Raw genomic sequence first — 22,761 nt, 5'->3', positions numbered from 1 at the left:
TATAAACTTCCAAAAGAATGTAATAACTTAAGTCGGTAACGTCTGCTATCATACACAAATATTTTCACATAGTTTTGCACTAAGGGATAATTGTTTTTCTCCGATGCGTTTCATGAATGGTAATTAATTTTTAAATATAAAGTTTATAAGAATTATTTTTGTTTTTAACTTTTCTACAGTTATTTATTTCAATTCCTAGGTGCTAGGCCGACTTTGTTACTTGTTAGGCCTATGCCATCGTTTCAGTCTCACTGTCTGCCGCCTGCGTTTACTTAAACTGTATTTCATATAATGGGGTCTAGGGATAGCTATAGGTAAGCTCGATGTTGGAAAATTTGCTGTAAGTTATAAGCCGATAGCCGGTGGCAAAATTCGGAGTACAGAAAATTTTCTGTAAACGATAATTCGGCACCGAGTTAGAAGAGATATTGGGAATATCTTAAACACATTTCCCCTTCTCTGGAGCTTAGGCTGATTAATTTGAAAACTTCTGTTACATCTTTAAAGAAGTAAAATCAGATAAAGTGTCTGAGATAAATATTACTAAACACATTTTTATTGTAAAAATTATAGATAATTAAGTTGTTTTAGAAGATGTTGTTTAATTTTATAGAGTATATAATATACGAATATATTTTATTCACAACTTCGGCTATGGCCGCCATTTTGTGCGGGAGTTTTTTCTCTATGGGAAAAAGCATAGGTGACGTCGTGCCACGTGATACTGAAATCACTGTATACACCGAAATTTCCTAGAGGCGAATATTTTAGGAAAGTTCTAGATTCATGGGGTGCAGTTTCGAAGGTGAATTTGGCGGCCCCCACCACTTTTTACTATTCACCCGGGAGGGCTGGTGCCATTCCTATAAATTAACGGGTACAATACCCCCCCCCCCCTTTTTACGCCACTCGAGGGGCCCCCAAAATTAAAAGTGCCAGGGGCCCAACAGTATGTAAAGACGGCCCTGCCCCTTTACGAACTCTCTCCAAAGGGTTTGAATCTTTACCTACGTAGGTAGGTGGTCGGCTGGAGTTGCTATAGCATCCACTCTCTAACCCACAGCTGTGCGCGAAGTGGGAGCTGGTCGTCCCATTGCTGCGCCTTTTGTAGGGATGAGTTTGAGACCATCAGTAGTAGGGTTCTATTAACCATGCTGGATTTATAAATGGCCGGGTTGGTTTCGTATCTTAGTGATTTTAAGATTCGGAAATATAGAATACCACATTACTATCAAGCCTCCAAGATATTGGTTCACCATGTTCCTGACGTCCGTTTGAGCCACGATCACCCCCCTTAGATAGCCTGAGAACTTCATTTCCACAGGCCCAGGCAGATTTCCATAGCTTCAGACGCGGATCTAGGATCTGCCAAAGAGGGGGGGGGGGGATACATCTTATATGTGAAATGAGAATACTGTTTTTAATTTATTAAAACAATTTTTAATACACACGATATTTCACACATGCGACCAGTCACCGAGCTCCATTCTTGTTTTTTTTTGTGCAAAAATCTTTCGGATTTCATCGGGATCAAGGCATGTATAGTACGCTTATGGTAAATGGGGGGAGGCGGGCCCCTCGTTACAGAAACGCATTATCCCCAGAAATGACATTTCGAGATATATCGATTTTTGTAATTCTAAGGGTTGGTTTTCACTAGCGCAAAACCGTCGTGACGGCGGGCGTGAACGCAAAAATTTTCTATTAGGCCTAACGAGGATTTCAAAAGTTAGCGCCCGCCGTCACGGCGGTTTTGCCTTAGTGTAAACCAGCCTTTATGAAAAATAACCATACTACAGTAGTAACTGAAAAGTAGTTGTTAGGGGTTTCCTTTATCCGCAATCTAAATATGACAACGAGTATCGCCAAAATTCAGTAAATCTCAGAATAATTTGACATAATGCGTTTTGTACGTTTATATTTGCTTAAAACTCTCGGCATAAACGCATTATGTTATATAATAATACTGAGTAACGGCCATTGTGACCAGTCTTGGAAATGAGGATTTTTTTTAATTATAGTCCTTAGGATAAGTGACCCCTATTGTCTACAAAAATAAACTAGTCCTTAGGACCAGTGACCCTTACCTTGAATTTTTTCTACTGGTCCCATTGTAATTTTTTTTTGTGGAATGTGTATAGGTCTAGAAACAATATTGCTGGTAACTTTGTAAGCCCTTTATCTTAGTCTAGACTCTCTAGAGTTATGTTTATTGTGTTAAAAAGAAAAAAGTAGGTGTAGAAATTGGAAGAAAGCTTGAATTTTTAAACTGGTCCCGCCTCAATTTCCATAAAAAAAGTGAATTATTAAACTGGTCTTACAGACTAGTGACCCCCAGTTTTTTAATTGAAAAACTGGTCTAAGCAATTTATAAACTGGCTTTGGACCAGTGGACGTGTGCTATTTCCAAGAATGATTGTGACTGTTATCCTGGGAATGCAGCTAAAGAAATTTGAGCAGACGAAATTATACGAAATGAAGACTCTTATTGGTTAATAACGACATAATGCGTTTCTGAAAATTTTCGACGGTAGTTAATGCGTTTCTGTGGCGTATTGTCAAAACTTTTCGATTTTAACGCGTTTTTTTCATTTTCACATCTCGGAACTTAGACCAGGTAGAAAAATACGGTTTTCAAATTTAGAATCTGCGCCCTAAAACTAGTATAAGGAGCATTCAAACTCAAAAAGTAAAAAATGGTCGATAATGCGGTTCTGATACTAATAGTATATTTGTCATAAGCAAAGCTGTCAGCCATGATCTTTACAGTCAATCAGGATACAAGCAAAAAAGACGAATGCCACCGTTGATCTGTAGAGATGAACATTAAACCACTCAAAAACTGAAAAAGATACACTAATTTGGAGGGGGAAAAAACAAAATTTATTAAATCAAACGAGGTCGATAGGCCTTCAAATACAAAAAAAAAAGATGAAGACTAATAGCGTTTTCCATTCTGTCTCTGACGTCATAGATCTCGCCCCAATTGACTTGAGTAAAACCGCAAATGGAACATGCCATTATGATATAATAGTTAGTGTAGGGAGATGTTGGATCGCGTGGCATGAAGAGCTTGCCACCACCTTCCAACACATTGTAACCCGGCCACCTTTTTAAGGCATTATAAGTCGCTAGATGACTTGGGCCTAAGGGAATGCCTTGGGCCTAAGGTGGTGCCTTGGATATTAGCCGGCCCTAAATGGGTTAGAGTGTGCAATAACTGGTGGCTTTACCGGGGAGTCAGAGTCCGGCTCTTGTAACCCATAAGGCGGTGGCGCACTGGGAAATGTTAGCTATGAGCAAATGGTCCTATCTCCACCTCCGACTTCGGTCAGGTTTGGGCTGGAAACTGAGCTTCGGCTCAAGCTAACGGAGAGGGTCCGTGCCAACTGGCCGCCTCGGCGGATTGGGTAGCCTGCTGTGGGGCGACGGGCCTCCGTATGAGGGCACGGCGGTCCTGTTTCCCGGCCTTTTGGGGTCACACCGGAATCTCCGGTGCCAGCTGTAACTTGGACTGCTGTGTGCCCGTCGTTCCCCTTTAGGAGCTCTCTCCAGAGGGTTTGACTCTTTACCTACGTAGGTAGGGTGTCGGCTGGAGTTGCTACAGCATCCACTCTTAATCCCACTGTTGTGTGCGAAGTGGGGACTGGTCGTCCCATTGCTGCACCTTCTGCTGGGTTGAGAGGCTTGCGTCGACGGTGCGACCATTAGTAGTAGGGTACTACTACCCATGCTGGATTTGTCACCTGTCCGGGCTGTGGACGCTGGCGTAGGGCACTATCAAGATAGACCTCCGGTGGTATGGTCTCTGTTACACCGGGCTCTAAATTCTGACACACTTGGGTATTAGCCAAGATTATTATTATTATTATAATATTCCCGCGGTTTGTTGTTTTTCGTCTGCAAGTAATTTTAATTTTGACGTCTTGGTCTACCATTTCGCCAAAAAATCTAAAAGGAATACGCAAAAATTTGCTCCGATCTCGATCTCGATCCGTTGATCTGTCGAAATTGGCAGATCGGTTTTGGATGATCTCGGAAATCGAACACGGGAAACTTGATCGGAGCGGAACACGCAAATGAAACATAAAATGTTGATCAGAGCGATCTAGAGCGCTCGAAAGCAGTCAAATGAAAAACGATATTACAAACAGCTTGAAAATTTAAAAAGCGCTTGGCGAAAAACGGAACAAAAACCCGCGCGACAACGAAGGGGAAAAACATTAAAATACACTAAATAATAATAACCCATAAAATGGAAAGTCATTAAGTCCCAATAAGTTTGATGAAGAAACCGATGGAGAAAAACGATGGGGGAACGGGAAACACATCGATTTGCTTCCAGCCAAACCCCCTACCATTTGAAAGAGGCCAAAAATGTAGTAACAATAACCTGAAAAACACGCTGTCTCGATGACGGCATGTGAAAATCTTGAAATGCCCAACGACTTACCAAAAAGCTAAAACACTCCCCATAAAAACTAGCTAAACATTAGCTTATCATTTAAACCGACTGGAAACTCATTGCCGAAATTAAACGATGGAGATGTCATTGATGGTGTGAGTGCTAAGGTGACGTGGTTATTTGTACGCTTGTAGTCTTTCTAATGTCATTATTTGAGGTGCCCAAAATCGATCTGCCGATTTCAACTGATCAACGGATCGAGATTTCAAAATCGGAGCAAATTTTTGTGGGTTCCTTTTAGATTTTTTGGGCTAAATGGCAGACCAAAACGTAGAGATGAGCCTTGGGCCCGCTAAAGGCGGGCTTACCCGACCCAAGCCCAAGGTTTTCGATATCGAAGTTTTGGCGGGTCGGGTTCTGTCGAGTTTAATTTGATATATATTTTTAAATGGGTCGGGTTATTTACATAAAACTGAGCAGTTCTATTCGGGTTTTCGAAGTAAATAATTTTGGCGGGCCGGTTCGCTTCGAATTGGGTTTCAAATTTGTGTTTTTTAATCGGGTCGGGTCGGCCTTTAAAACTAGCCGGCCCGACTCAACTCTACCAAGACGCGAATTCAAATTACTAGCAGACGAAAAACAAAAAAGCGGCGGAATATGTTTATGGAATGTTCCATTAGCGGTTTTTGCTCTATTCGATCGGGGTGAGATCTATGACGTCAGAGATTCGGAGCGAATCTCGAGCAATCAAATGGAAAACGCTATAAACCATGAGGGCAGGGTCAACTTCGATCACACACGTTACCATGTGTGATCGAAGTTGGCCATGGAGTGAGCTTTTTCCATTGAGTAGGGCGAAAATTTGTATTTGATGGCTGGGGGCACTTTCTGGAAATCATGAACCTAGCCAAGCAGTTCATTAGTCGGTGGCGTCATCTACCGTGAGAATAATTTAAGTCAGTGGTGCTATCTACGGTAATAATCTACCTTTTGCGTGAAACGAGTATAAGCAGACGACATTTATATATTTTTTCTTTGAAAGATAAGTGACGACTAATGATAACTACAGGTGGTCGGGATTTCAAGTAAGCCTTCCTCAAGACCCCAGCCACAGCAGATATAAATTGTGGCTCTAAAAGTACTATATTCCCAGCTCAATGACTTTTTCCGTTTTTGTTCCTAGCTTTCTATTGGTCGATCAAGAAAAGGGAAATTGTTCAATATCCTACAGCTGTTATAAGCAGTGATGCCAGATTGAGGAAAATTTTCCACATCTAGGGAAATTTTTACCCCTAAAAACGGTAAAAAGGGAAAAGGGAAATACAACCAAAAATTAGCAAAATCTAGGGAAAATCAAGTGGAAATTCCAAGTTAGCATAAAAAATGGCATAGCTTCATTAAATTGACTTATTATGAAAGAGTCAATTAATTTGGAAAGCCGTTTGCTAAATAACTGGCCCACAGAAACAAGTCCGAAGACTTGTAAATAGTGTAGATTTTTAAGAGAGTCCACTGAACCCGGACCCCTCCGCCGATCTATTTTTTCGACGAGTCCAGTACTCGTCCCTCTTTCTTTGCCCCCCCCCTCGTTCAAATTTATGTGTTCTTTAATCTCTCTTTATTCCTCCATATTATATTCGAAAATAAATGTCACCTAACCAGGCTAAGCCTATAAATTTTTTATTGTAATTATAAAAGAGACAGTCAGAAATCGAACTGGAGCATTATTTCATTATATATTCCCAACACCAAAGTTTACATATATTTTCATATATAATCGTGATCGGGTTATTTAAAATGCTCCAGGGCCGGATTAACCAATAGGCCGAATAGGCCTGGGCCTAGGGCACCAAGCGGGTTCGAAAAAATAAAAGTAAAAAACTTTAATCATTTGCTTTTCACAAAATATTTTCCAGAGTAATTTTAGTAAATGCGTCCACCCCTATGAACCAAAAACGTTTGATTGTCACATTCTCTGACGGATTGCCGTCTACCCCTTGACGACATACTAAATCGGTCAGCAAAATGAATTTTCCTTCCATTTCTCAATTATAAATTGAGGAAGCGCCTAGCTCGCTTCGCTCGCTATTGAAAGGGGGCACCAAAGTTAACTTGGGCCTAGGGCCCCATAAAGTCTTAATCCGGCCCTGAAATGCTCGTAAATATTATCATAATTAATTTAACCATTAATTAATAAAGTAAAATTTTCGTCTTCAATGGCACTGTTACAATTACTGTGCCTAATGGAATACAGAGCAAGACTAACGAAGTATGAAAATTATTCCCCACACAGTCCACACCTGTTTAAGTTAAAAGAGGAGAGCTGAAATAGTGACGGTCAGTTTACACTATACATATGCCTCAAAGAGAAAAATAATTCTACTTTTTATTTAATTCTCAAAATTTTCCCTCTTTTTACATATAATTTGAGGGAGTCCCGTGGACTCTTTACCCCCTTCTAAAGACATTTTTTTAGGAGTCCCGTGATTTTTTTCAGGGGTTTTTGACGCGTGGACTGCCGCTATTTACAAGTCTGAGTCCGAACGACTTTTACCCGCTCTATCCCTAATACTAACGGTATGCTGGTAAAATTGTTCCTAGTTTTTATTCATTGCGAAATGAAAATAAAAGTATTATTTTCTTCAGGATATTTGTTATTTTTGTTTTACAAGGTCCCAAGTAATTGTTTGGCGCGAATATCATTGTTTTTAGTGTTTGGAAATCTAGGGAAATTTTAGTCTAAAAGGAAAATTTCGCCACCTGACAACACTGGTCACAAGTCGTCTGCTTATTATTACATGTGTGACGGTTCGAACTTACAATGTTAGTGTTGATACATGTAAGAAGATTAAAAATTTGATATTTACTTTTAATATTGAATACTAATTTTTAATGCTAAGCGATTGTTTATACGTATATAATTGATTTCACGCGTCTTACGGAGAAACCGAGTTAAAGTGTAAATATGGGGAAAATATGTCTTTATGGGCCTTGTAATTCAAAATTGGACTCAAAAACGAAATCAGTGAAAGGGGCCAGTGGAGTATTTTTTGTAAAGTTCCCTTCTCCAAAAACTGACGAAGAAAAATGTAAAAGATGGGTCATGGCTTGTGGGCGGAAAAACTTCACAATTGCTAATATAAAACCATGGAGTTACATATGTTCAAGACACTTTGAAGGGTTTTGTGGCCCAACAATGGAACACCCGGACCCTACACCGCTAAGTGAAGTTTTATCCCCCCAAGACTTGTCATTCCATATTCCAAGTATTAGTTCATCTACATCAATCAAGAAATCTGGTTGGGTAACACATCGAGAATTCAGTTTAGAAAAGGTAACACTTTTAATACCTGTAAATGTAAAAATTGATGTAGCTAATAAAATTAATTTTGAATTACCAGGTACTCCCAAAAGCACTTGAAACATCAGTCGAATTAAAAGCACTTATTCCACCTCAAGGTTGGGCCATGGAAATCATTGAAAGTGGTGTATCATTTTACAAGTTTCAGAAAAATTCTATGTACATGAAGTGTACTTTTACAAAAGACGCGAGTGAATCTGCATCTCAGGTGGTTGTTTCATTGGATGTTTTAGGTAATAATCTTGCAATTGAACAAGTTATTCCAAATTTCGATATACAGTCCAACGGTGACATATTAGATATCCTCTTGAAACTTGGTGAATTCGTTGTATGCCCTGGAAATTCTGATGCCGATTTAGTTAAATTGTATAAATTAAAAAATCGGAATGACAAGACTGAAAAGAGCTATTATTGTGAGAAACGTAACTCAGTTCACAGTAGTAAATGCCAGACCATGATTAAATTAAATGGAGTGAGAAGAAGATGCCCCGAATGCTCATTATACAGAGCTACATTAAGAAAAATAAAACCCGGCGTACAACTGAAGGCGAGGAAAATAACCTTACGGTCAAAGAAACTTTTGCAAAAATCAAGAAGACCCATCAAGATAAAGAGGCGCTTACTTCAATTTTAAAAGAGAAACTAAAGGATGAACCTACAAACTCCTTCATGGCAACTTTCATAGAAAAGCAGCTCAAAGCGATGACCACATCGAAACACGGAATGTGATGGGATCGAGGGTTTCTCACGTGGTGTTCCTACATCAAAAACCAGTCAAAATCATGCTACGATGTGTTGAAGAAATCTGGTGCTATACTATTACCTTCTTCCCGTACGCTGTTTAATAAGAATCATACAATAAGTAAACAATCTCATTTCTGTGATGAAAACTTTTCAGAAATTTCAGAGTGTGGAGAGTATAGTAATTATGGAGAGTTCATCACAATCAACGCAAATAAATAATAGTTAATTCAAGGGAGAGGAATTGACACTTTACCCTTGTGATGCAGTTATTGCTACTAACCAAATCTGCTATTAGCTCATTTTCTTATTACAGGGTTGCCACAGTACATAGAATTCCTGGAAAAGTCAGGGAATTTGAATATGGGTATAAAAATCAGGGGACAGTCAGGGAATTTTAAAAACTAGTCTAAAAATCAGGGAATTTAATTTCGGTTGCAAATAAAAAACATTTACTGAAATATAGGGTACAAATTACAAAACCTTGGCTCAAAATAAGTCGGGGATAATCTGGAAAAGTCAGGAAATTTAATTGTGAAAAAAATGTGCAACCCTGTATTAAATTGCATCATCAGGCAATAGGAACAAGTTATTTAGGAAACAATCCTGTGTCTAGTATCATTGTTATTGTTGCAGACTGAGCATCAGGGCCTATTATAGTGAATAATTCTGAATTTTAGTAATTTTGGGTAGTTCAAAAATTGAGTTTTGACATTTACATGTAAGTTATTCTTTTTAAAATTTTATGATCACGAATTTTAAAGATGCAGAAACGTGTAACACCATCATCTAGTAGCTAATAGTGATATTGCAGATTCCTTTACTTTTAACAACACTGGAAGTAAGCTTAGGTTTGTTTTTTTTTCCTGGGAGAAGGGCGAAAGCAGAACCGCATTCGGGAATTTCGGGTAGTATTGAAAAATCTTCAAAATAGGCCTTGCCAGTTGCGTATTGAGGGGGGGGAGGACTTTTTTCAGTGGTGTACCATCCCTGAGACAGAAAAGGGGACCACATTGTATTCATATTTTACATTTTCTTCGGGTCAGTCTTATACAGTGGTGTAGCCAGGGGGGGCACAGGGTGCACATGCCCCCCCCGAAACGTATGGTCGTACGTACAAATATTTTTATTTTTTTTCAATGGCGTGCCCCCCCCCCACGAAACAAAATCCTGGCTAAAATGAGTAAAGATAATAGAAGTGAATAAAATAAAATTTTAAAATGATTTTCTTTAATTTAGTAATAACAAAAATAATTATGGAACTTAACAATTGAACTATCGCTCTTTATCTTTAAGCATCCTTATCATACTAGCTAGTTCAAATATATTTGTGGAATTTCAAGTAAGGCCAGGAAATTATATATGCGTGCACTTGGTATGTTTAAGGCTCATTTCCACTCAGAGAAACGGACGGGTTTAAACCACGTTAAAATTAGGGAATAACAAGTATTTTCAGAAAAAAAATGGAAGGCGTTTACTCGGAAAATAAATTCATCAGAAAATGTATACAAGAAACCACGATTCGTGCTCACAAAGAAGTTTTTGAACAATTTATAAATGTTTGCGAAATTGGTTTAGTTACGTATAAAACCTCGTATTTAGATGGCCCACAAGCCAAGTCGAATAGCTGCTGAGTTTATATTTGAGCTAAGGCTTAATTTTAAACTCGGCGCTTGTACGAGTTTAGCGTAATACGAGTCCACGAAACTACCGAGCATCTTGGCTATAAACCACCATCGGTTTCTATGGAATCATCAGAGCCACCACAGTCTTCCTTAGGCATTCCCAGTGTATATATAATTTCCTGATAAGAATAGTCTAACTAGCATGTATAAATATTTTATTATCACCAGTAAAAGAAATTCATAATGCGACTTGGAATGATCATCTGCACAAATAGATTATGGTATTTTTTCGCCGTGGATTGCGATAATTGTTGTAAAAATGTGACATACAGCGTTGCCTGATGTAAAAAATGAAATTATGGTATACGAACTCAAAAGTTATTGAATTATTGACCAAATTATTTCCTATAATTATGTAGGCTTATAGTTTCGATAATTTTGAAAAATTAAAAGTTTATTTTAAAGATCAAACCAAAAATTGCCGTTATCGACCTCAAGATTGAATTTAAACAAAGGCGGCTAGTAACCTTTTTGGGCTGAAAATTATTTACAATATGGTAAGGCCTATCAGAATTATTGAAAATATGGTACTGTCTGTTAAAATTATTGCAAAAAGGCGTACAATATGGCACGCTGGTGAAACTATAATACGTTCCAAATTCCTAGCTAGAATTATTGAATTATAACATAATTATGGTACGTCTGGCAACGCTGGTGACGTAGATGTTATTAAATTTTGACTGTCTGTTAATAGAGTACCGATTTCGTCTAGCTGACTCTAAAAATAAACATAACAGAAAAGGGATTTAAAGGGGTTCAAAATCGTTGAAATTTTACTTGATTCGCGTGCTAGTCTCCAGAAATAGGGCAGGAAAAATGCCAGATTATGATTGGTCGAATCTGCTATAACGATCAAGGGGAGGAGCTAGCTAAAATTCGGGCCAAATTTTTGAAATGATTCTGAGGCCCTTTAAGAAACCCCGATTCGTTTGTTCACCGAATTCCTTCCAGAATTTAGAATCTTCTATCTAGATAGTACTGTTTGAAAAGTAAAAAAGTTCATTAAAAAATATCTCTTAAATAGAAGGTTTTGGGATCGGTAGGAACTACCTATAGACAGGAATTTTCCACTATTCCTAAATTTAAAATTTGTGCCGCGCGCGTTGACTCATTCCTAGTAGCCATATAGATTCCTGCCAGAAGTAATGATACAACCCGCCAATTTTTCGAACAATTTAAACGTTCGACTTGAACGTATTCTTATTAATCAATAAGTCTAGTATTTATCAACGAGTCCCTACGAAACTCTCTCCTTATCAAGGACACCACTTTCAACTGTCCGCCAAAGGCGGCGGTCGAAATGGCAACTAAGACGCAAATAACGTACAAAAAGGCGTGCGGATCAAGGTCCATGAAATAACCGACAATCAGGGCCGTGACGAAGGCCGCCGACGAGGTGGACAGTAGGATTAGGGCGGACACTAAATTCGAGATGCCCACGTAGATTTCGGTCCAGGCCATAACAGAAGGGTAGGTAGAAGAGCAACCCAGCCCCAACATGGCCGAGCCGAACCACATCAAGGCGGAATTGGCATCAGCCCAAATGGCCAAGATGGTGGAGGTAACAGCGAGAACCGATAAGTTAAAGTACAACATACGAATGGGTTTAACCCTAGTAGCGCCGTAAATGGAGCAGCCTCTGACGAAACAGAACGTCCCCCAGAAGACGGAGGTGATGAATGACCCTTCACTGTTGGTCATCTTTAGTCTGCTCTTGATTACGAAGGTCGTTAAAAACTGACCACATGTGGTTTCCAAACTGGCGTACGCGGCCAGGAAGAGCATCGCGAAGCCGAGTAAACACCGTGGAAGGGCTCTCCCCGACACTTGGTCACAGTCTCGCCGCTTCTCCGTATTGCTCCTGACCTCGCTTTGGTTGATGTAGAAAGACACGATGGTCGAGATGGCCACCAGCAAGACGATGCAGGAAAGGATTAAATAGGAAGTCTCCACTTGACCCGCGTCCGTCGTGGTACCGACGTTGGGCGGAGCGTCTTTGTTGTCTTCCGGAGAAAGGAATGGTTCGGCTATCAGAGGCGCTACCACGGCTCCCACGCCGTAGGAGAAATGTAGCGCCTGAAGAAATGGTCCCGGATTCGAAGACCATAGATCCAGACACATAACGTTGGCTCCTATTGAATTATAATTTAATGAAGCGAACCATCGATTGACCGATCATTTGACAATACCAGTATCAATGGCCCCGCTGGCAATTCCGCACATTACCATCATCCAAATCAGAAAGGTAAGGTCGGTCTGGTAGGGTATGGCCAAGTTGGATAAGCTCATGCCCAACAGACACAAAAAGAAAAGAAGTTGCCGGTTGTAACGACCAAAGAGAATGCCCCCTGTTAAAGCGACATTCATAAAAATCAAATGCGACAGCTATGGAAGTAAGATGGATCAAGAATACCTAGAGCTGATCCAATGAAATACCCGGCGAACTTTGCGGCTAGGACGTATCCCATTTGGGTCGAGTTACCCTGTACCTTCCTCTCGAGGTCGGGTAAAGTTGGTCCAGGAATTGACATGGTCAGTCCCTTAACGTTTCAGACGTAATTAGAAACCTTGAGTGTCTCCCACTTTTTCTTTCTTTTGCATCTTACCAAACTGAAGTAACTCAGGTACAGGTTCGCTGTACGCAGAATTCGTATCCGCGCATTCAACATCCTGGTTAAGAAAAAGTTCGGTGGCATTTCCGATTCCGAATCAGTCTCTTGCATCTAAGTCAATAAGTGGCCTCTAAACTGAAGAAATTGCAAATAGTTGAAAACAGTCAACTCCATTTAATATTTAAATAAATATTTTGATAGTAGGGCCTAATCCCATTTAAATCTAAATCAATTTCCCGCTTCTAAACTGAGATAAAATTTTGACCACAGATGGCGATATTGCATCGTGAAGCGGTCCGAAATTCGAAAATCTATATTTACCCTTGAATAAATACCGCCCGCGATAGGCACGAAGGAATAAATATTTCGCCGTTAAAAATCCAATTCAGTCATTAAATATTTAGAAATACTAAGATATCTTACAAACTAAATATAATAATTACCACGGTTAATTATAAAATATTAAATGACGATTCAAGTTAAAATTGCATATTTCACTCGTAAGATAAGTTTCAAATCCTTTTGTATAGAGTTATCTTGACTATAATAAATATATAGAAACCTGTGGTAAAGCCAAGGCTTACTGAAACGCCGCCCACGATATTTGAGTTTAATACACGTTGTGGAAAGGATTAGGTGAAACAATACCTTTCACGACATTTCTCGCAATCTCTGAACTTACTGAGAATGAAAACAGGAGTCGGCAAATCCTTGTCATTACAACGTGGAAATCCTACAAAAATGTCTTCCCTTTGACGGCGTTCCCACATACGAAATTGTATACGATATACATCTACCACGTCTCACCTTGAATTTTAAGGCGGGAAACATGAATTTCAAATACCGTATTTCTTTGTAATAAATTAGCTTACAATACTAATTAAAATTTGACAATATTTGTGAATTAAAAATTTAAGGGTTTCAAAGTTCGTTATTTTATTAATTAATCCTTGTTTCTTCCACTAAATTTATCAGAAGCTCGGCTGTAGTTACGTTAAAAACGAGTCATCGCTCGGAGAAGCAGACAATTTTTGGACATAGAGTCTGTTTTACTGGTGTGAAAACAGGATTGTAATAGCTTTTACCATTTGACTGCTCCAGATCGCCAGATCAACTTTTCACGTTACATTTGCGTGCTCGAATCTTCTCGAAACCATTTTCGCGTGTTCCATTTATTGTTCTCGGCCCCTCTGAAATCGCTCGAAAACGATCTACCAATTTCGACAGATTAATCATTATCAGTTCGAAATCGCTCTTGGAGCGTATTCCTATTTAGTTCAAAATGAAAATCGCTCGAATACTAAAGATATGTTCCATTTCTCGCTCTATCGAAGTGAGATCAATTACGTCAAATGGAAAACTATTATAAATTTAAACCATGTTGTTTGATTTGAGATTTGGTTCAGGAGATTAAAAAGCTGTATCGATATTTTTTTTTATTAAATTGCAAATAAATAATTATCAGAAACATAAATGGTAAGTCTTAAAATTTCAATTAAAATGTTCACTTTTATCCAAGTACTGTATGCTGCTTGCGGAGACATCCATTCTCCTTTTCTGTTTAATCAAGGATACAACCCTCAATTGTCCGATAAAAGCGCTGGCCGAAAGGCCCACCAAAATGCAAATAATGTACGGGTAAATGTGAGGATCAATATCCATGAAGTAACCCACGATAAAAGCCACCAAGAAAGAGGCTGAAGAAGTGGACACCAGAAAAAGGGCCGACACCAAGTTCGAGATGCCCACGTAAGTTTCGGTCCAGGCGATGCCGGAAGGGTAGGTCGAAGCGGCACCCAAACCCAACAAGGCCGAACCGACCCACATAAGAGTGCGACTGCTATCACCCCAAATGGCCAACATAACCGCTGTAATGGCCATGACCGTTACGTTGAAGAATAGCATGTGAAGTGGCTTGACCTTGGTGGCGCCGTAGATGGAACAGCCCCTGATGAAACAGTAAGTTCCCCAGAAGACGGAGGTCATGAATGACCCGTCACTCTTGGTCATCTGCAGTTTGCTCTTAATAACGAAAGTGGATAAAAATTGGGCGTACGCGTTTTCCAAACTAGCGTACATGGCCAAAAACATCATCGCGAAACCGATTAGGCATCGAGGCAAGACTGTTCCCGGTACTTTGTCAGAGTCTCGTTGCTTCTCAGTGTTGCTTTTGACCTCGCTTCGATCAATGAAGAAGGACACGATGATCGAGATGGCAACTAACAATACCATGCATGATATGATCAGATACGAAATTTCCACGTGACCTTCGTCCTTAGACCCTTTTGGAGAGATTGTCGTCGTAACTTCGGGGAATATTGTCGTCGCGGTACCGTTGCTCGAATTGGTCTGCTTCTCGTCCTCCGGTGACAAGAATGGTTCGGCAATCAAAGGTCCTATCACGGCTCCCAAGCCGTAAGAAAAATGTAGCGCCTGAAGAAAAGGTCCGGGATTCGAGGACCAAAGATCCAAGCAAAACACGTTGGATCCTGTAGTTATTATAGACACTTAACCGTTGCTTAATACCAATTGTTTTAAAAAAATTACCAGTATCAACGGCCCCACTGACAATCCCGCATATGACCATCATCAAAATCAGAAGCCAAAGATCCGTTTGGAACGGTATGGCCAAGTTAGATAAACTCATACCCAACAGACTCAGAAAAAATAAAAACTGACGATTGTAGCGACCGAAAAGAATACCTCCTGTTATTGAAAATCCATTATCAAAACAATATCAGAAAGACCATTTCAAATCCGTAGTCGGTATCCCGACTAAAACCAGAAATACCTAAAACTGATCCGGCAAAATAACCGGCGAACTTTGCGGCTAGGACATATCCCATTTGAGTGGAGTTACCGCGAACCTTCGTCTCGAGGTCGGGCAGAGTCGGTCCAGGAATGGACATGGTCAGCCCCTTGTAATTAAATAATATTAAAATAACGAAGTGAAATCACTCTTAAACGATGCCTTACCAAACAGAAGAAACCGAGATACAAGTTAGCGGTTCGAAAAACTCTAATTCTATCATTTTTAATTCTCGTCCAGATTGACGTAGAAGACATTTTGAGACAAATACCAAAGAACGCGCGGACGAATTTGAAACAGGTGTTTACCCGCTCTAGACCGATATAAAGATGGAAGAGAGAATGAGATTCAAGAGAAAAGGCAAATAACAATCGGAGATCATCAAGAACTTCAGGGTCGTCGGATTGCGTGGTGATATCCAACGTTTAATTGTTTAGAGTAAGCTTTATTCGTGATAGCGAGAGAAGGTGTTCCGAGAGGAAATAACAATGAACGCGTATTATCTTTTATTATATCAACAGCCGTATTGGAACCTTATTACGAATGTACCAATCTACGCGATACAATGCAGATTTCACTTAGATAAATATTCAAATTCCACAAAAAATTGAGAAACTTATACAGTTATTCCAAATAACGTTCAAGATAAATAAATGGAATTTTATCGTCATGGTTTTATTTAATATTTAGACAATTTGAAGCCGCTTCCATTTTTGTGCTAGAAGTGGAAATGATTTCGCTAGGATACACTATTACCACATCTAGTCTTAAGCCGATCAAGACTCCCACTCGTCGAAATTAATATTTACGGAATGCAATATCAATGTACACGAGTCAATTTGTCTTCAACTTTTTATTTGTGTCCACTCAACAATTAAAATTTTGAAAATACTATTAAATTATATTTATAAGTTTGAATTTATTGACCTTTAGGATGAATATGGCACAGATCGGAGGACGTCCTGTACACGAACCGGAGCCGTCGTCAGGTAGATGATACCTGACGACGGCTCCGGTAAAGGAGCCGAAACAGCTGTAGTAGTTTTTAAATAAAACATTTGTACTGCGCAAGAGTGGTTTTATATTATTTCAATTTATCTCAGATCGTACATGATGAAATAATCACATTACTATAGTCACTTGAGAAACTTCCTTCTAGAGATCGATTCCGAAAGTTATCGGGTTAAAATTTCGTCACTTCACAAGAGGTGTCACTCTAGAAATTTCCCCGCGCGCTAAGCAATTGCCCCCCCCCCCCAAAAATGCTTCTTGCAGCTCAGAATCAAATAATTTAATGAACCAAATTCTGAAAAAATGAAGAAAAACGGATATCCCATATTAATTTAAACAAGAAGAACCAAATGTAATTCGGTTATATTATTTTCTAAATAATAATAACGATATTTTCAAAGTAGAAACTATCAGCCTATAGAGTAGTAGCAGTCCGTAGCTGTGGTCATGGCCACCATTTTGGGCGCATTTTTTTTATAAATATGAAGGAGCATGCGAACATGGGTGAGGTACTAAGACGTCACAGTGCCATTACTCTCTCCCACTATTAAGGATTAGGGGTGGAAATTGAACCCTCAATTACTAAAAGAAAATCCTTCAAAAATTCCCATTTTCTAGTTTACAAAAAAAGTTTGATAAAAACTCGGGTGCCTCTTGCTTGGTCATTTTTTCTATAGTTTTTGGACATTTGACTTCAACGAGCCCCTGGTTGTTGTCTATATTAGTCCACCAGGAGATGCGGCCAGATAACCCTTTTCTAGGTCCACAAAAATTCCACATTCCCGCACAGTGTTCCCAGTTTCAACTTCGTACTGTTCGATCGCTATAGCTTCGTTCGCTTTCAGATACTCCGTCGCGATTGTATTGACAGTTGGAGTGTATAGCAACGCCTTGACGAGATTAACGCTCTTCGTGGTATTACGCCGTTTGCAAACTGTGCCAAAATTGGAAGCCGTCAACCGATGTCGCCTTTTTTGAACCCACGCGTCATTTGGTGGTGTCCTGATCGCGGTCGCCAATAGCATAAAATCTTATGCACTGCGCTCCGAGGTTACCGTTGAGGCGGTTGTGGTGCGACTTACTATGGGCTCCAAATGTCTGAGGGTCGCTTGCGTCTATCGTTCCCCCTCGTCCAATAAGTCGTATTCCGCCCGGGTCAACGCCTTACTTGAAAAGCTGTCCCAGGGTGTCTCTGATATCCTAGTAGTTGGCGATTTCAACTATAAACCCATAGACTGGGATCTGTTACAAGCCCCTTTAACTCTCGATTCGAAGTTCTTGTGCACTGTGCTCTCGTGCAACTACACGCAGCACGTTCTTAGTGCTACCAGAACTACGTCCTCCTGTGAAAGCATTCTAGGCTTAGCGCTCTCGTCTCCCGCAGGAGTTGTTGGTGACTTGATACACCACCCAGGTCTCGGGGACCACGACTTCCTTCACTCTGCTGGCTTTCCCCTCACCACCTAGACTGCCCCCCCCCCCACCCCGCACCTGCTTAGCGATCGGCAAAGCGGATACTGAAGCTATCTCCGCTGAACTCCAGTTACTGTGCCTCCCAAACCAAGATATGTGTGACAAGTGGGAAACTTTTAAGGCTACCCTCTCTGAGGCGGTCTTCCGTCACACCCCCTCACGCAACGTCTCTTCCAGATTCGGTGTCCCATGGGTAACATCATCAGTGAAGCGCCTTATCCGAAAAACGCACCGCCGCTATCGGCGTTGTAAGCTTTAGGGTTGGTTTTCACTAGCGCAAAACCGTCGTGACGGCGGGCGTGAACACAAAAATTTTCTATTAGGCCTAACGAGGATTTCAAAAGTTAGCGCCCGCCGTCACGGCGGTTTTGCCTTAGTGTAAACTAGCCTTTACCCAAACCCCGCAAATTCCGCGGAATTTCGCCGCCAGCGTGCGCTTGTCAAATTCGCGTTACGGGAAGGCCGTACGCGTTACCTCGACACTGCTGCCTTAAACTTTAAAGAAAACAAGCGCTCATTTTACCAGGCTCTCAGTAGCAAGTCGAAACATTCACAAGTGCAGGACCTCCGTACGACAGTGGGTGTTATCTCTTCTCCAGCAGAAAAAGCCAAACTGCTAGCTGAGACCTTCAGTCGGGCCTACACCGCTCCAGTACTCAGCGAAGTCCCCCTCCTCCCCCCGGTCTGCCCCCCTATGGAAGATATCACAATCTCAAGCACGGGAATCCTAAAGCTCCTTCAGCAGCTAAATCCCCATAAAGCGCCAGGGCCTAATTGACTTCACCCGGCAATCCTGAAACGTTGCGCTGGCCTCTCCGGTGGCGGGAATGATTGCTTGCTTGCTCTCCACAGCCACACTCCCCCAGGACTGGAAGCGAGCCAACGTGACGACGATTCCTAAAGGGAGGGCACCCAGATGATCCTGAGGAATACAGACAAATTTCCCTGTTGGCCCAACTCCTAAAGGTTGCTGAGCACGTTGTCGCCTCCTCCGTCACCACCCACTTGGAGCTCCATAATGCCATTACTCCAGCCCAGCACGGCTTCCGCCGCGGTTACAGTACCGAAACCCAGCTCCTCTCCAGCGAGGATGCTTGGTCCGCCGGTCTGCTGACCGCCCCCCCAAGTGGATGTGGTCTTCCTAGACTTCAGAAAGGCATTTGACACGGTGCCTCATCAGCTTCTTCTTTCGAAACTACATAGCTACGGCGTACGCGGCCCCACTCTACGGTGGCTAGCCTCCTACCTGGAGGGGCGTGAGCTGCGTGTAGTCCTTCCTGGTGCCGAGTCAGATTGGTATCCCGTCACTTCAGGCGTACCACAGGGCTCAGTACTTGGCCCTCTTCTCTTCACAATTTATGTCAATGACGTAGGCTCTGGTGTATTCTCTCGTTTGTCCATTTACGCCGATGACGTCGCCCTGTCTCGAGCAATTTGCTGCCCTGGCGATCACGACACCTTGCAGCTGGACCTCGACCAAATCATGCTCTGGAGCTGCCGCTGGAAGCTGAAACTAAACTCCAAAAAATGCAAAGTGCTAAGCCTTCACCGCCCAGGGTTTAAACCCACCTCCTTCGGCCATAGAACACGTTCAAGAGTTCAAGTATCTCGGTGTTACTTTAACGGCCACGCTCTCATGGGATGTCCACGTTTCTATGATTGTCTCTAGGGTCCACCGAGCTCTCGGCTTCCTCCACCGAACCCTCAACGGCTGCTCCTTTCCCACGAAAGCATCAGCCATAAAAACCTACGTCACTCCGATTTTGGAGTACTGCTCGGCCGTGTGGTCCCCACACACCGCGGCGGAAACCCACAAACTCGAAAGGGTTCAACGAAAGGCCGTCCGTTTAGATGCTAATGAGTTGACCGATGACACGATTTTCAACATTAAATTTTAAGGAATTTTTCCAAGGACGTTGTTGTCTCTGAGTGTATAAGGTTTTTTTTGAATTTACAAAAATATGCCCTACAATTGGCGTGATTCCCAAAAACATGTTACGGCATGTTAATTAAATCCGCCCTTAGGTCATTTTCATTTTCTTGATTTTGGGCAGCGTGGTAAATTGTGCCTCTGGCCCCTTGTGTCAACCACTTTTTAAACTCAGTCGAGAGAGCCGCGTGTTTGTACAAAAGAGTCGTTAAACATTTAACGGCGTGATTAGCACAATCAATTTTAGATATTCCGTAGGGAGCCATCTCCATAATCCGTTTATAGACGGAAGAATCTCCATCTCCGATAAATTGCTTGATTTCACTCTGTTTGAAACCCTCCACTATAATGTCAGCTTCTATGCTCGCGGTTAGCCCATTCCAGTTCTTATACCAAACGTGCTCCGATTGAGTTTCGTTTGTCCTTTTCGGGAACTCGCAAGCGGCACAGTACTTATTTCTAACTCCGATATATAAGAGTTTCTTGGTACGTTTTCCTATTATCACTGCAACTCCAGAATTTGCCGAGTAGCGATGACCAAAGATCCTAAGCGACCAGCCACCGTCGACAATTACTGTAATAAACGGGATTCCATCAGAAACATCTCCGGCTTCCACGCACGGCCAGTCGAAATTCTTCCTTCCCTGTGGCCAACATTTCTTCGTAGTAACATTGTTCCCACTTCTGCGTTTTATAATGTGTAAAAGCTAATATAAATAAAGTGGAAAAAATAGATTTTATAAATATTCTTACCAAACCGATTTTTTCTTCAGTCTTGATAAACGTCTTCTTTGACATAACAGGGACACCCATTACGGAAAAAATTTATTCGACCTTAGCGTGGCCTCCACCGGAAGTCATGGCTCCCAACACGACCGAATCGCTCACCGTCAAGTTTTTCACTTCCCCTTTTTGTTTTAGAGGAATAGGGTGTGTCGTGACCTTCAAGTTTTGGTGACAATAAGGACATTCGAAAATATAATACCCAGTCCGCCACTGTTCTCTCTTGTATAGAAATTATTATTGTTTGTAATTTTTAAATAAGTACCGCATATTATGGTTATTATTATTTACGTAAGTAATAATTATTTATTGTTTTAGATATGAGTTTCAGTGGCCGGAATCAACTTTCGGTGACATAGTGAAAACAATGAAAATTTTGGGTATAAACAATGTTTGACTCTTAACATTTTATAACATAATTGTACCGTATTATACCGTCGAATTAATAAGTAATAACGATTTAACTATTAATAGCTTACAATAATTCCACACGAAGCCGAAAATTTCAAACTGCCGTTATTTAACTTATTTATGAAATCTCGCGCACGCGCCGCGAAGCTACTAAATTGTCTCCCCCCTCGTTACCCCACCGTCTTCTCCAAAGTTTGAGAGACGCCCGCGGATGCGTTGACGAACGTACGGGTGAAATATCCAGTAAACGTTAGCTTTTATTATTCATCCAAGCTTGTACATTGTACACTTTTTCACTAGTGGTATTATTACGGCTACGAAAGAAGTTTTAAAGTTATAAAAACTAGCAAAAAAATTGTATTCGGCAAAACCATACACAAACCTGATATTTTCCAAATTCTGGATTCTAAAGTTTTTGTACCGCTTCTTCCGAGAAGACTTCTTAGTTCTTACTCGGAGGCCGTTTATCCGAAGACCTGCCCATATTTCTAATTGGGGTAATTAACTACGAAAAGTACAAATTTATACGCCAAAAATCTAAAGAAATTGAGTCTAAATAAAAAAAAATAGTTTAGAAATCTAAATAGTTCTTAACTAACAAGAGATCGTTGAAAATCTCGCTTCTAAATTCGAACAAAAATTCTACACCAGTAAGGGAGTCCGACTTTCTTCAGCAAAAAATAGGAAAGAAAACAAAACCAACATTTTTGCCAAAATTTTAAAGAGATGGTTCTTCAACATAACATGCAACCTAGGAGCAACAAACACAACACCCCACACAAGGAGAACGCAACCCGTCAAAAGTCGTGGATTTTCTTGCGTACAGTTTTCATTGGATAACGCTTTAGCGCCTGCTGCCGTCGGAAGGGGGAAATTCGGAAATTGTCTTCCCCCCGGCCGTAAAACGTTCAGCGTAAGGGCTTGTGACGCTCGTCCAATGAAATTCGTACACAACCCTTCGTTAGCGTGTCTAAAGGCTAGCTGCGTTCTCCTTGTGTTTGTTGCTCCTAGATGCAACTGTACGCGACCAAAACAGGCGAGCCACGGTGTCGGCGAAATTGGGAAAACTCGTGGAGCCAAGTGGTGAAATTACTCTCTATTCGGTATCACCCCCCCCCCTGATTGACAGGTGCAACTGTAGATGATTTTTAGTTCCACATCGAAATATATATATCGAAGTGGGACTATTGCTATGGATGGAATGTCGTTAAGTGTTTGTCGTGGAGAAGCAACAACATGGTAGATGGCGCTGCGAAAAATAATTTTTATAAATTATTGGCGTGGCCGCGATTCAAACCCACAGTGCTACTGGCCGTGTACTCTGCACACTTACGCCATTACAAAACGCGCCATGGTGCTCTCTTTCAACTGCATTCGGAACTTCTAGTGGTTTTTGGCGCCGCGGGGAGATTTGTCAAGTTAAGCTGTCGCAATTCCCGTTCCTTTTTACGCCTTATTTTACGTATATTTACGGCGTTTTAAGGTCAAGTTAACCTCAAACTTTGCCTCCCCCGCCCCAATTGTATGGTCAGAAGTAATA

The 22,761-nt window shown here is 41.0% G+C and overlaps 3 protein-coding genes across 4 annotated transcripts; 1 reads left to right on the top strand and 2 right to left on the bottom strand.

The window, feature by feature from the left end:
* Positions 1 to 7,237: 7,237 nt before the first annotated feature.
* Positions 7,238 to 8,778, top strand: LOC149948711 (uncharacterized). Its single transcript, XM_090172442.1, has 2 exons — positions 7,238 to 7,739; positions 7,807 to 8,778. The coding sequence occupies exons 1-2, from the start codon at positions 7,371 to 7,373 to the stop codon at positions 8,398 to 8,400; spliced, it is 963 nt and encodes a 320-aa protein (XP_090028568.1). The 5' UTR covers positions 7,238 to 7,370; the 3' UTR covers positions 8,401 to 8,778.
* A 992-nt stretch (positions 8,779 to 9,770) lies between these two features.
* On the bottom strand, positions 9,771 to 13,578 carry LOC149948710 (solute carrier family 60 member 1-like). Of its 2 annotated transcripts, none has more exons than XM_090173824.1 (5): positions 13,453 to 13,578; positions 12,799 to 12,939; positions 12,606 to 12,732; positions 12,382 to 12,540; positions 9,771 to 12,324 (listed from the first exon to the last, which is right to left on the bottom strand). In XM_090173824.1, the coding sequence occupies exons 2-5, from the start codon at positions 12,913 to 12,915 to the stop codon at positions 11,396 to 11,398; spliced, it is 1,332 nt and encodes a 443-aa protein (XP_090029950.1). In that variant the 5' UTR covers positions 12,916 to 12,939; positions 13,453 to 13,578; the 3' UTR covers positions 9,771 to 11,395. The 2 variants fall into 2 exon arrangements, with proteins under 2 accessions (XP_090029950.1, XP_090029949.1); XM_090173823.1 differs by having other exon boundaries at positions 13,487 to 13,578.
* A 661-nt stretch (positions 13,579 to 14,239) lies between these two features.
* LOC149948709 (sodium-dependent glucose transporter 1A-like) lies at positions 14,240 to 16,032 on the bottom strand. The gene is made up of 4 exons (XM_090172438.1): positions 15,781 to 16,032; positions 15,596 to 15,722; positions 15,352 to 15,510; positions 14,240 to 15,293 (listed from the first exon to the last, which is right to left on the bottom strand). Exons 1-4 carry the CDS (start codon positions 15,868 to 15,870, stop codon positions 14,296 to 14,298), a joined length of 1,374 nt encoding a protein of 457 aa, XP_090028564.1. The 5' UTR covers positions 15,871 to 16,032; the 3' UTR covers positions 14,240 to 14,295.
* Positions 16,033 to 22,761: the final 6,729 nt, after the last annotated feature.

Source organism: Leiobunum rupestre, chromosome 4 (genome assembly GCF_980474605.1).
Source record: "Leiobunum rupestre chromosome 4, qqLeiRupe1.1.hap1, whole genome shotgun sequence".
In the NCBI taxonomy this organism is placed as follows: Eukaryota; Metazoa; Arthropoda; class Arachnida; order Opiliones; family Sclerosomatidae; genus Leiobunum; species Leiobunum rupestre.
The sequence above is the reverse complement of the archived record's forward strand: the minus strand, read 5'-3'. Positions and strand labels throughout refer to the sequence as shown.